General features: G+C 43.5%; 1 protein-coding gene across 2 annotated transcripts in view; it reads left to right on the forward strand.

Moving 5' to 3' along the window:
- Positions 1-13,557, forward strand: part of IBTK (inhibitor of Bruton tyrosine kinase) — a 57,136-nt gene that overhangs the window by 22,485 nt on the left and 21,094 nt on the right. Inside the window, exons 11-17 of one of the 2 annotated variants that reach the window (XM_060752963.2) lie at positions 4,352-4,523; positions 5,094-5,702; positions 7,199-7,285; positions 8,300-8,382; positions 8,472-8,509; positions 10,547-10,643; positions 11,114-11,215. In XM_060752963.2, the coding sequence (XP_060608946.2) occupies positions 4,352-4,523; positions 5,094-5,702; positions 7,199-7,285; positions 8,300-8,382; positions 8,472-8,509; positions 10,547-10,643; positions 11,114-11,215 (1,188 nt within the window). Of the gene's footprint in view, positions 1-4,348; positions 4,524-5,093; positions 5,703-7,198; positions 7,286-8,299; positions 8,383-8,471; positions 8,510-10,546; positions 10,644-11,113; positions 11,216-13,557 lie in introns of both variants that reach the window. The other variant, XM_060752962.2, reaches the window with a different exon arrangement.

Here is a 13,557-nt window from a genome sequence, read left to right on the forward strand (position 1 = left end):
ATCAATCTAGCAATAACCAAAAACATCATAATAAAAAAACATCAACAATATCAATAATACAAAAAGCCATTCACGTCGTCTCATCGTTTAACCACAATCCAGTATCATTTTCCGTTGTTCCATTCCTTTTGTCATTACCAATTATTGCACTTCTTGTTCGAACGCCATCTTGAACAGCCAAGTCTTTAATTTCCTGCGGAATATCATCAGGGAAGGAGCCAGTCTGATGTCCACGGGAAGGGTGTTCCACAGCTGAGGAGCCACCACCGAGAAGGCCCTGTCTCTCATCTCCGCCAGGCGTGCCTGTGGGGCAGGCGGGATCGAGAGCAGGGCCTCCCCGGACGATCTCAAAGTCCTGGTGGGCTCGTAGGCCGAGATGCGGTCAGATAGGTATCTTGGGCTGGAACCGTTTAGGGCTTTATAGGCCAACGCCAGCACCTTGAATTGAGCCCGGTAGCAAATCGGCAGCCAGTGGAGCTGGTACAACAAGGGCGTTGTATGCTCCCTGCGTCCCGCTCCAGTTAGTAACATGGCTACCGCACGTTAGACCAATTGAAGCTTCCGGGCCGTCTTCAAGGGCAACCCTACGTAGAGAGCGTAGCAGTAGTCTAAACGGGATGTAACCAGAGCGTGGACTACCGTGGCCAAGTCAGACTTCCCGAGGTACGGGCGCAGCTGGCGCATGAGCCTAAGCTGTGCAAATGCTCCCCTGGTCACCGCCAAGACCTGGGGCTCCAGGCTTAGTGATGAATCCAGGATCACACCCAAGCTGCGAACCTGCGCCTTCAAGGGGAGTGCGACCCCATCCAGCACAGACTGTAACCCTATACCCTGTTCGGCCTTGCGACTGACCAGGAGTACCTCTGTCTTGTCTGGATTCAATTTCAATTTGTTGGCCCTCATCCAGACCGTTACAGCGGCCAGGCACCGGTTCAGGACCTCGACAGCCTCCTTAGTAGCAGGTGGAAAGGAGTGACAGAGTTGGACATCATCTGCGTACAGATGACACCGTGCCCCGAAACTCCGGATGATCTCTCCCAGCGGCTTCATGTAGATATTAAACAGCATGGGGGACAGTATTGAGCCCTGCGGAACCCCACAAGACAAAGGTTGTGGCGTTGAACAGGTGTCCCCCAATAACACCTTCTGGGAGCGGCCCTCCAGGAATGACCGGAGCCACTGAAAAACAGTGCCCCCGAGACCCATCCCCGCAAGGCGCCCCAGAAGGATACCGTGGTCGACGGTATCGAAGGCTGCTGAGTGGTCCAGCAGCACCAACAGGGACACACTCCCCCTGTCGAGGTTCTGGTGCAGATCATCCACTAAGGCGACCAAGACTGTCTCAGTTCCATGTCCCGGTCTGAAACCAGACTGTGCCAAATCCAGATAATCCGTGTCTCCCAAGAATACCTGGAGTTGTGAGGCCACCACGCGTTCCAGGACTTTGCCCAAAAAGGGGAGATTGGAAACTGGCCGGAAGTTGTCAAATTTAGTGGGGTCCAGTGATGGTTTTTTCCACAGCGGTTTTATTATAGCTTGTTTTAAGCCCGCTGGAATCTTGCCTTCCCGAAGGGAAGCATTAACCACCACCTCAACCCACTCAGCCAATCTCCCTCTGGCCTCCTTTAGAAGCCAGGATGGGCAGGGGTCTAGGATGGACGTAGTAGGCCTCATTCCTCCAAGTATCTTGTCCACATTCTCGGGCTTCACCAATTGAAATGAATCCATCAAAATAGGACAAGCAGGTGCTCGTGTTACATCCTCAGAGACTGCATTTAATATGGTGTCCAGGCCAGAATGGATCAAAGCGACTTTGTCTGCAAAGAACTGAGCAAAAGCTTCACAGCGAGAGACCGAATTGTCAGGGTTCCCACCTAGAGTGGCGGGATTTAAAAGGCCTCTGACAGTCCGGAACAACTCAGCCGGACGGTTCTTTGCAGATGCAATAGTGGCTTTGCGGCTTTTATTGCCGCGGCATATGCCCTTAAAAAGGACACAAACCGTGTTCGATTTGGCTCGCTCGGATCCGAACGCCACACACTCTCTAGTTCCCTCTGCCTTCGCTTCATCGCTGCCAGCTCCTCAGTGAACCAAGGAGCTGATTTAGCTCGGCTACTTGAGAGGGGACGTTCCGGAGCGATCGTGTCAATTGCCCTAGTCATCTCCCCATTCCAGAGAGCGACCAGGGCATCGACAGGGTCACCTACCGAGGTGGCGGGAAAATCCCCAAGAGCCGTCAGGAATCCATCCGGATCCATAAACCTCCTGGGGCGGACCAACTTAATGGGTCCTCCACTTCTGCAGAGGTTAGGGGGCGCAGTGAGCCTAAATCTGACCAGGAAGTGGTCGGTCCATGGCAACGGAGGGATGGTCAGCTCCTCAACACCGCCACCTTGCTCCCATCCCTGGCAGAAAACCAAGTCCAATGTATGTCCAGCACAGTGGGTGGGGCCAGATACTTGTTGGGACAGCCCCATGGTTGCCATGGCAGACATGAAGTCCTGAGCCGCTCCTGTGAGAGCCGTCTCGGCATGGACATTGAAGTCTCCCAGCATAAGGAGCCGTTGGGATTCCAATGCCAGGCTCGAGACCACCCCCGCTAGCTCACGTAGGGAGACTATAGTGCAGCAAGGTGGACAGTACACTAGCAGAATCCCTATTCTGTCCCAGTCACCCACCCTCAGGTGGACGCATTCAAAATTTGTTGACTGCGGGATGGGGCTCCTGGTCAGAGGGATGGAGTCTTTATAGACCACTGTGACCCCGCCTCCCTGCCCTCCGGATCTCGGCTGATGCTGCACAGAAAAACCTGGTGGGCAAAGCTGGGTCAAATTCACGCCTCCAGCTTCGTCCAACCAGGTCTCTGTGATGCACGCCAGATCTGCCCGCTCATCCAGGATTAAATCCTGGATAAAAGTTGTTTTTCCGTTGACAGATCTGGCGTTCAACAGCATCACCTTCAATCCAGAGGGGCCGCCATCCTGGTTACACCAATTTACCGTGTTAGGAGACCGGTTTGGAATTACCAATGTTGATACACGGTCCCTAGGCTGAATTATTGATCTCCTTTTCCCGCATCTCCCCTTCCCCACCACCACTTCTATGGGGACCCCTCAGCTAGTGGAACACCTCTCCTCCTCCATGCCGCAATCCAATTCCATAACCTTAGCTTCTGTTCCATTATTGGCTGTTCCATTCCCCTTATCTCTCCCCCCCCCCCCCGTTCTGTCATTTCCCAAGATCTCCAGCTCGCTTTGTCCTTCACCCCCTTCACAGTTAACTAGCAGCACGAGTAATAAATAGACAGGAATAGGGCGCCACATGAGTGGTGGTTGTTAAGACACTTCACTAGAGATTTTACAGTTCAAAATGCAATACTCCACTAGAGTTTTACAGTTCCAAAAGTGCAATAGTTAATCCTATCCCGTGTAAACCGAAGCAGTTCTTAAAGTGCACAGGGTAGCAGATATATAGCTAAAGTGCTCGTTAAAGTGTGGCATGGAGGGATTGATAATGGGTTAAAGTGCTCAAGTTGGGTATTTAGCAGCAGATTGATACAAGGAGGTATAATAAGGTGCTATATTAGGCAAATACACAGACAATTCGGTGCAATTGGTAATGCAATTGTTTCTGCATGGCAGAAACAGTTTCTGCCATGCAGAAACAAAGCACTGTTTCTGCATGGTAGAGTTAGCCTAACTGGTTAGTACTTTCTAGTACATTGAAGTTGCATGCAAACATAGACAATATTTTCAGGAATAAGGAAATGTTGTTGAGAGTGTGACAGTACAAAATAAGCTTATGTTCTGTTATAGTCTGGGGTTTTGTTTGAATGTGAAGAGATTATTTTATATGCTGTAACATTTAGATTACAACTTTGTGAGTACTGGTAACTTTACATCTTCTGTTGAAACATTCAATGAGTGATATATTTTCTCAACAAAGAGATTGCAAAGCTGTCATTTAAATAGCTTCACTACATATGGATGATCTCTGTTAGTTATGGGATGGCACAACACATTTAAAACACGTTGTGTGCCTTTCTAAGACACTGAGCAGTTTTTATCTTCATGTGTGTTGGGTTGTGAAAGCCTCAGTTGGAATCTGACTTTGCTACAATATATTCATCTTAAAACTCATGCTGGAAAATAACTATGGTGGTATTACATACCATTTTATAAAAAAGATGTTGATCTTTTCTTATGTTCTTATGAGATTAGGTAAATAGTTTAGAAAGCACATCATGTGTTAAGCAGTAAATCTGTAATTATAGTTGATAGTTGTAGAAAATGTTTTCTGTTTGCTTCTTCAGCTTGTCATCTAATTATTTTAATTTTGCTATTTTTAGCAGAGATTGTTTCAAACATTCAGAATTCCTCAAATGACATTTCATCTTACGATGCCAACAATATATGTGAACGGATACGACTTGAGAAGCTTGCGTTTGTTCACAGAGCAGTCAGTGTTACCACAGATCCCAATGGTTCGAATTTTGCCGTTTTACAATCGGATCCAAAAACAAGGCAAGTTTCAACTACTTCGGGAAATAATTTATCTGAAAATGCTAGAGAAATTACTGCTGGTATTAAATGAATTGTTCTTACCTTTACCTTTTGGCACATCAGTTAAAATCCTGACTCATTAAAGGTTAGCACGTGAGTTATGAAGGTGTTACTGATTTGTTGTATCTAGCATTTTGCAAATTGAAGGCTGTATGTTATGTTAGAGATAACAGCTTGCTAGTGTTAGTGTGTAGGGTTCTGAGTCCAAGATTATTCTCCAAGACACTTAAGTTCCTCCAAGCCCTCTCTTTCCAAAGATTTAATGTACTTTAGTAATATATATATATATATATATATATATATATATATATATATATAAATAAAATAAATAAATACCCAATTTATATTTTAGTTAACTCAATTGATCCGGTCATCAACCATAGTAAAGTTTACTTACTTACTAGTTAACTCAAGAAAAACAATATATTGTTTTATGAGTTCATGTTTCTTGTGATGTTTGAGAAGAGGGGACATATTTTAATAGGGTAGAACCTAAAAGTAAAGGAAAATCCATATAATTCTGTCTTACAGCTTGTATGAAATTCCAAGTGTGTCAGCATCTAGCTTTCCTGAGGATTTTAGCAAGTTGTTGGGAGAAGCAGAAATTATGGACACCATCCATGATGTAACTTTCCAGGTTGGCACGAGGGCTTTCCCTGCACACAAGTATATTTTGGCAATGCGTTCTGATTTTTTCCGAAAGCTCTTTGCGTCCGATCATAGTTGGCTGGATCCTACTGACCTTTACCGTAAAGAGGAAGATGATGTTGGTTGTGATTTGTTTGTGATTGAAAAACTCCATCCAGATTTGCTTATGTACCTTTTGCAATACATTTACACAGATTCTTGTGATCTGCTTGTTCATGGCCACCGGCCCAAGATGATGTACAAAGAAAAACTGGAAGAAAACGAAGACACCTTAATTAAAAACTTGAATACAATCACTCTTCATGGGGGTGATAATAGTAAGTCTGCATTTGAGGTTTACAAAAATAACCAGGATCAGCTAGCAAACAAAAAACAGAAAAGTAAACCAAAATCCACTTCGAAGAAATGCAAAGGTGTTGGAGAAGAAGTAAATATCATCAAAATGCTACAGGTTGCTGCAAAGAAATTTGGACTTGGCAGTTTAAGTTCAAGGTATGTCAATCACATAGATGCACAGATACACATGTATCTCTGTATTTTTTCCAAAAGCCTTGTGTTAGACACTTGTGTCCATGGTACAAAGAAAAGATTATACCTTTGCAAAAACATTTCAAGAATGTGGCTTTGCAGCTACTGACATGGCCACTATTGCATGGCGGGATTTTTTGAAAAAGTACAAGGGCCTAATTTATAATTTATTTATTTATTTATTTACAGTTTTTATATTCTGCACTTCTCACCCTACAAGGGACTCAGGGCGGATTACAATGCACATATACATGGCAAACATTCAATGCCATAGACATACAACAAATATAGACAGACACGGGCAATTTAACATTCCAGCTTTTCCAGCTTCATGAGGGTATGCTTGATTCTGGCCACAGGGAGAGCTGCCACTTCTCCATCCACTTGTGACACCGAGTCCTTGATGGAGTACTTCCTCATTCTTATGCACTCTGCTGGAAGGTTTTATGGTGTCGTAAATTAGTTAAATTAGCCTCCCTACATAAAGCAGTACCTAAATTTCCTACTTGATAGATGCAGTTGTCTTTTGGGCTGCATAGGTCAACAGCAAGCTAGACTATTAATGGTCGGGAGCTTATTCTGACCCGTGCTGGTTCGAACTCATGACCTCTCCGTCAGTAGTGATTTAATGCAGCTGGGTACTAACTAGCTGCGCCACAGCCCGGTCCTTCTTTACTGTCAAAGTCATTCTATCTGAGTTTATTTCTAAATGTTTGCTTTAGAATACAAACAGTAACTTGGAAAATTACATTACTGATGGAATGCTGTTGATTTGTTCTGAATAGCGTATACTCATTTAATTTGCTGTTGAATGCTTAGTCAATAAGTATATAATGCTGTTCTGGATTAGGGGTGTGTGTGACTACTTTATCCAGAACCAACAACAGGATTTAGGCCCTAAAATTAAATATTTCCCTTATGTTATGAAATTTAGTTTATGAATTACAAACTAATTACTGTTCAGCCCCAAATCATAGGAAAAAATGCCAATCAAATAATCTGGTGTTTTTTTAAGGTATAGAAAAAGTCAAATCCTGTGAATGTTCTGTTCATATTGTGCTCCGAGGAGTCTTTGATTGCATCTTAGGAGTTTTGTGGTGGAAGTGTTTGGTGACATTTGTGAAGAGAATTGGATTTCTTAAAGACTGCTTGCACAAGTAAATTATCTTCCTTATTCATAGTCATACTTGATAAAATGAGTAAAATTCCTGATAAAGATTGGCAGATGTCTTCCTTATGCTTTGTTGGACTGGTAAAATATGTTGGACTGGTAAAATATTATAACTGACAGAAATTGTCAGTGATGCTGATGATTTAATGCTGTGCCATTAGTTGATATTTTTTTAGTCTGTTTTATCCTCTTATTTTGCAGTGGGATATACTTAAAGGGATAGCTATTTGTTTATGAATATAATACATTTTGAGCATTGTATATGTATTAATAGTTTTATTTGTTGCAGGCTAGATGGAGTCAGAATAGAAAATGGAAGGATTAATGTTGTTAACAGAAAAAGTGGAAATAAACCAAAGTTAAACCAGGCAAAATGGTGAGTTTGAAAAAGGTGCATGGTTGAAAGGTGTATGATAAAAGAAACCTTGGCCCTTGTTCTCACTTCTTCCTTATCTTTTGTACATTTTATACATTTTGCTGTTGAATGCTTTCCTGAATCTTGTATGATGTGGCATGCAAAATTATGTGTGAGCTAGAATATAGAGATACATATAGTCATATCACTTCTAAGCTATACTACACTGAAGCAATTATTTCCTCACAAAATTGTTTGTGTTTAGTTTACATTAGGTTTTGTAATAAAACAGGTTTCACTGGAACTCATGCACAAAGATCAAAGACTCAGTGATGCTAGTTATTCATAGTTGGCTTCGCCCTTGTTCCTGCTCTTTCAATCCTTGTTATCCATCTCTCAGTTTTCATGCTCACCTTACTCAGAAGGTAAATTCTGGATAGTGGAAGATACACTTATATTCATCCACACTTAGTATGAATCTGCAGAGCATTCAAGATAAATATCATTTTTGTCAAGATTGTACCATGTCTCTTAGACTTCTATTACATGGTTTCCAAATTGGGTTGCCTTCATGAACCATGTTGAGCAATGTCCATTTTGCAATTCTTTAAAATAAGTAAAGGTACTGTTTTATTATCTGGGCAGAGGCCAAAAGGAGGCACTATACACAGAAGGATAGTTCATTTTACCAGGGGAGGTTTGAAGGAGGACTATTTTCCCCGTTTTCACTAGTTATTCCTCCCCCTGTTTCCCATTTCATAAACTAGGTTTGTTTCCACAATGATGACATGGGTGGGGGAGTAACAGGAAAATGGGGAAATGGTTTTACTCCTTCAAACTCCCCTCCCTCCATAATATAGACTATCCTTCTCTGTCTAGTGTCCCCTTTTGGCCTCTGCCCAGATAATGGAGCAGTACCTAAATAAATATACTTAAAGTGGCAAGTTAAACATAATAAGGAGTACATTTGGTTAACCAATCTATTGTTTACCAACTTGTCTCTTTAAATAAAACATTATTTTTTTCTTTTTAAAGTTCATACCTCTGCGATGTCACCATGAAATCTATAGATGGAAAGGAATTCCCATGCCACAAGTGTGTTCTCTGTGCACGACTTGGTAGGTATACTGTATGGTGTTTTTGTTACTTTATTAATAGTTACATATCTTTTTAATGCATGTCAAAATGAAGTTTGTCTCCTTTTCAGACTACTTTCACAGCATGCTGAGCAACTCCTGGATTGAGGTACGTGTATCAATATAGAATATGGATCTTTTGTTCTTTGTCTTTGATTTGTGTGGAGAAACAAATTAATTACAAAAGATAAATAGATGTTGGGCTCAAAGCAGAAGACCAAAATCTGATTTTAGGATATGGATAAGGTAGTACAGAATGAGCACAAATATTTTTATGTTCTTAGTTGAGTACAGCTAAGTTGTATGTTCCTTGTAGCACACAATGAAACATTAACTGCACATTCATTGTTGATGATGGAATTTTAATTGAGCATGTTATGATTCGAGGTACTGGAACTTAATAGTAGAGCACGTATTTGCATCCAGTATATTCCAAGTCAGATCTTTGGCATCTCTGTGTAAACAGGAAAGCCATCTTTCTGAAATTCTGGAATGCCACAGCCAATTATTGCATATAGTACTGAATTAGAGGGACCAATGGATCTGACGCAGTAGAAGTCATATTTCCATACCTCTGCTTCCTAGGTGTTTTCTAGTCAGTGAAAATAGTATTTGATTACACGCTTCAGTGATTTGATTTGGTCAGAGACAACTTCTGACAATAAGACACAGACATAGTCTAAATTATGGGCTCCCTGGTGACGCAGCAGGTTAAACCGCTGAGCTGCTGAACTTTCTGATCGAAAGGTTGGCAGTTTGAATCTGTGGAGCAAGGTGAGCTCCTGTTGTTAGGCCCAGATTCTGCCAACCTAGCAGTTTGAAAACATGCAAATGTGAGTAGATCAATATATATCGCTTCTGTGGGAAGGTAATCGCACTCCACGCAGTCATGCTGGCCACATGACCTTGGAGATGCCTACGGACAACACTGGCTCTTCGGCTTAGAAATGGAGATGAGCACCATCTCTTAGAGTTGGACATGACTAGACTTAATGTCAGGGGAAACCTTTCCCTTTACCTTATATTGTCAAAGTTTATTGTCAAAGGCTTTCACTGCCGGAATCACTGGGATGCTGTGTGGTTTCCGGGCTGTATGGCTGAGTTTTAACAGCATTTTCTCCCAATGTTTCACCAGCATCTGTGACTGGCATCTTCAGAAGCTCCTCTGAAGATGCCAGCCACAGATGCAGGTGAAACATCAGGAGAAAAAGCTGCTAGAACAAGTCTATACAACCCAGAAACTACACAACACACCATAGACTAAATTATTGTAGTGAGCATTTCTAAACAACATCCTCCTTTTTGTGATATCGAATTGCTTGTGACTTGTAATATCAAGAAAGTGTCAATGCATGCAATATCAAAATAGTTAAATAAACCTTTGTAAACTAGATGAAGAATATGCTGGAGGTGGATTGACAGAAGCTTATTCCTAGCCTTTGCATGAAAGAAAAACTGTGCAACAAGCTTCTTTCCTAAAATATCTTTTAAGGCCAAAGTCTGCAATAAGCAACTAGTTCTGCTTATATAAAAGAATGAAATTGATTCATTGGGCTGCCTTTCCCCATTCCAGTCAATCTCAGGTGAAAGTAGGTAATTCTATCAGATATCTCCATTGGGTGTAATTGAGTCATTGCTTGTCGGAGCTTCTGTTGCTTTAGCTCAGGAGTCATGCAAAAAAATACTGCAGGAGGTTACTTTGAGAGTGAGAGATATGCCTTGAAACTTTCGCCTTTCTCAAACCCTCCTGAAGTATTTATTTATTTATTTACAGTATTTATATACTGCTTTTCTCACCCCTAGGGGGACTCAAAGTATTAAATGTAGGTGTTTCTCGTAGCTATCCAGAAAACAAAGGCTTCCCAGCTATCCGAAATTTGTGAAACGTTCCCCTGAACTTCTTAATGACTTGGTTTTCATAGTCTTGCATGAATGTATTTATATATGCAGGCTGCAAGAGAGTAAGCACTCTATGCTGATTATCTGAATTTATTTGAAAATAGTAGCAGCTCTCATTGTTACCATGATTTCTTCATCATTATCATTATCTTCTTCTTCATCATCATATTTATCATCTTGTGTGTGGTATCTGAATCTTTTCCTGAAGGTTCACAAGGATTTTCTGCTGGTTCTTGCTTTCTTCTAGGCATCACGTTGTGCATCACTGGAAATGCCATTCCCTTCAGACATCCTGCAGGTCATCCTGGATTATATTTACACTGATGAAGCTGTTGAAATAAAGGGTAAGGGCCTTGGCATTTGTGGAGTTCACAGAAGAGCCGGGTCTGGAGCACTTGGAGATGAGCTTTGGTGAAAATTATTTGGGATAAAGTATAGAAGGGAGAGAAAAGAGTACAATACTGATACCCAAGGGGCAGCTTAATGGATTAAAATAGGCGGACAAGATAATAGCATGCAAGTGCATTGAAAATGAGAATAGGTGCTAAAATGCAGAGCTAATCATGAATGGAGGAGGCTGACCTGACACTGAAGGGTTGAGGTAGATATTGGAAGTAGTCAAGAAATGTTAGGCCTGCAGAAAGCTAAAGTAAGGAGCAAAATAATTTTGTGTGTATGATCTTTGCAGTGAAAGCAGACTAGTTTTGGGGAGAAACTTGCATATTGGAAACTGTTTGAAACCATTTAGGGAGGAGTGAATTGACTCAAAGAAAGCAAAGCTTGTTCTAGATAAAAATTTCTCAATGATTTTCAGAATCTCAAAATGTGGAGTTCATCTGCAATGTTCTTGTGGTAGCTGACCAGCTGCTTATGTCACGACTGAAAGAAATCTGTGAAGTGGCCATTACAGAAAAACGTGAGTTACATCTTATTTCACTATGTTACTCTAAATATTATTCAGAATGTTGTAATATATTGCAACATATTGTAAGATGTTCCCATTATCTCTTAGAAAATATTACATTGTGTGTATCCTAAAAATGAAATACCCAGGACTTCTCAAATTGTGCTGAAGATGTGGGTTTCTGTGATTTTTCCAGGCTGAATGGCCATGTTCCAGAAGCATTCTCTCCACATACTATCAACTATGTATCACCAAGTGGGCTCTTAACATAGGAGAGAGTGCATCTGGGACAAGGCCAAGGCCAAAGGTCTCCTAATATGGTAAACTGGTGTAACCAGGATGGCGGTCCCTCTGGATTGAAGGTGGTGCTGTTGAACGCCAGATCTCTCAATGGAAAAACAACTTCAAAGTCCATGCCGAGACGGCCCTTTCAGGAGCGGCTCAGGACTTCATGTCTGCCATGGCAACCATGGGGCTGTCCCAACAAGTATCTGGCCCCACTCACAGTGCAGGACATACATTGGACTTGGTTTTCTGCCAGGGATGGGAAGAAGGTGGCGGGGTCGAGGAGCTGACCATCCCTCCGTTGCCATGGACTGACCACTTCCTGGTCAGATTAAGGCTCACTGCACCCCCTAACCTCTGCAGAGGTGGAGGACCCATTAAGTTGGTCTGCCCCAGGAGGCTTATGGATCCGGATGGATTCCTGATGGCTCTTGGGGAGTTTCCCGCCGGCTCGGTAGGTGATCCTGTCGATGCCCTGGTCGCTCTCTGGAATGGGGAGATGACTAGGGCAATTGACACGATCGCTCCGGAACGTCCCCTCTCAAGTAGCCGAGCTAAACCAGCTCCCTGGTTTACCGAGGAGTTGGCAGCGATGAAGCGAAGGAAGAGGGAACTAGAGAGTGTGTGGCATTCGGATCCGAGCGAGCCAAATCGAACACGGTTTGTGTCCTTTTTAAGGGCATATGCCGCGGCAATAAAAGCCGCAAAGAACCGTCCGGTCCAGCTGTTCCGAATTGTCAGAGGCCTTTTAAATCCCACCGCTCAAGGTGGGAACCCTGATGATTTGGCTTCTCGCTGTGAAGCTTTTGCTCAGTTCTTTGCAGACAAAGTCGCTTTGATCCATTCTGGTCTGGATACCATGTTAACGGCAGTCTCTGAGGATGTAACGCGAGCACCAGTTTTGATGGATTCATTTCAATTGGTGAAACCCGAGGATGTGGACAAGATACTTGGAGGAATGAGGCCAACCACATGCATCCTGGACCCCTGCCCATCCTGGCTTCAAAAGGAGGCCAGAGGGGGATTGGCTGAGTGGGCTAAAGTGGTGGTTAATGCTTCCCTTCGGGAAGGCAAGATTCCAGCGAGCTTAAAACAAGCTATGATAAAACCGCTGTGGAAAAAACCATCACTGGACCCCACTAAATTTGACAACTATCGGCCAGTTTCCAATCTCCCCTTCTTGGGCAAAGTCTTGGAACGTGTGATGGCCTCACAACTCCAGGTATTCTTGGTAGACACGGATTATCTAGACCCAGCACAGTCTGGCTTTAGGCCGGGACATGGTACCGAGACAGTCTTGGTCGCCTTAGTGGATGATCTGTGCCGGGAGCTCGACAGGGGGAGTGTGTCCCTGTTGGTGCTGCTGGACCTCTCAGCGGCCTTCGATACCGTCGACCACGGTATCCTTCTGGGACGCCTCGCGGGGATGGGCCTTGGAGGTACTGTTTTGCAGTGGCTCCAGTCATTCCTAGAGGGTCTCAGAAGGTGTTACTGGGAGACACCTGTTCAACCCCACAACCTTTGTCTTGTGGGGTTCCTCAGGGCTCAATATTGTCTCCCATGTTGTTTAACATCTACATGAAGCCGCTGGGGGAGATCATCCGGAGTTTCGGGGTACGGTGTCATCTGTACGCGGATGATGTCCAACTCTGTCACTCTTTTCCACCTGCTACTAAGGAGGCTGTCCAGGTCCTGAACCGGTGCTTGGCCGCTGTGACGGTCTGGTTGAGGGCGAACAAATTGAAACTGAATCCAGACAAGACAGAGGTACTCCTGGTCAGTTGCAAGGCCGAACAGGGCATAGGGTTACAGCCTGTGTTGGATGGGGTCGCACTCCCCCTGAAGACGCAGGTTCGCAGCTTGGGTGTGACCCTGGACTCATTGCTGAGCCTGGAACCCCAGGTTTCGGCGGTGACCAGGGGAGCATTTGCACAACTAAAGCTTGTGCGCCAGCTGCGCCCGTACCTTGGGAAGTCTGACTTGGCCACGGTAGTCCATGCTCTGGTTACATCCCGTTTAGACTACTGCAACGCTCTCTACGTGGGGTTGCCTTTGAAGACGGCTCGGAA

Source organism: Anolis sagrei, chromosome 1 (assembly GCF_037176765.1).
Source record: "Anolis sagrei isolate rAnoSag1 chromosome 1, rAnoSag1.mat, whole genome shotgun sequence".
NCBI lineage: Eukaryota > Metazoa > Chordata > Lepidosauria > Squamata > Dactyloidae > Anolis > Anolis sagrei.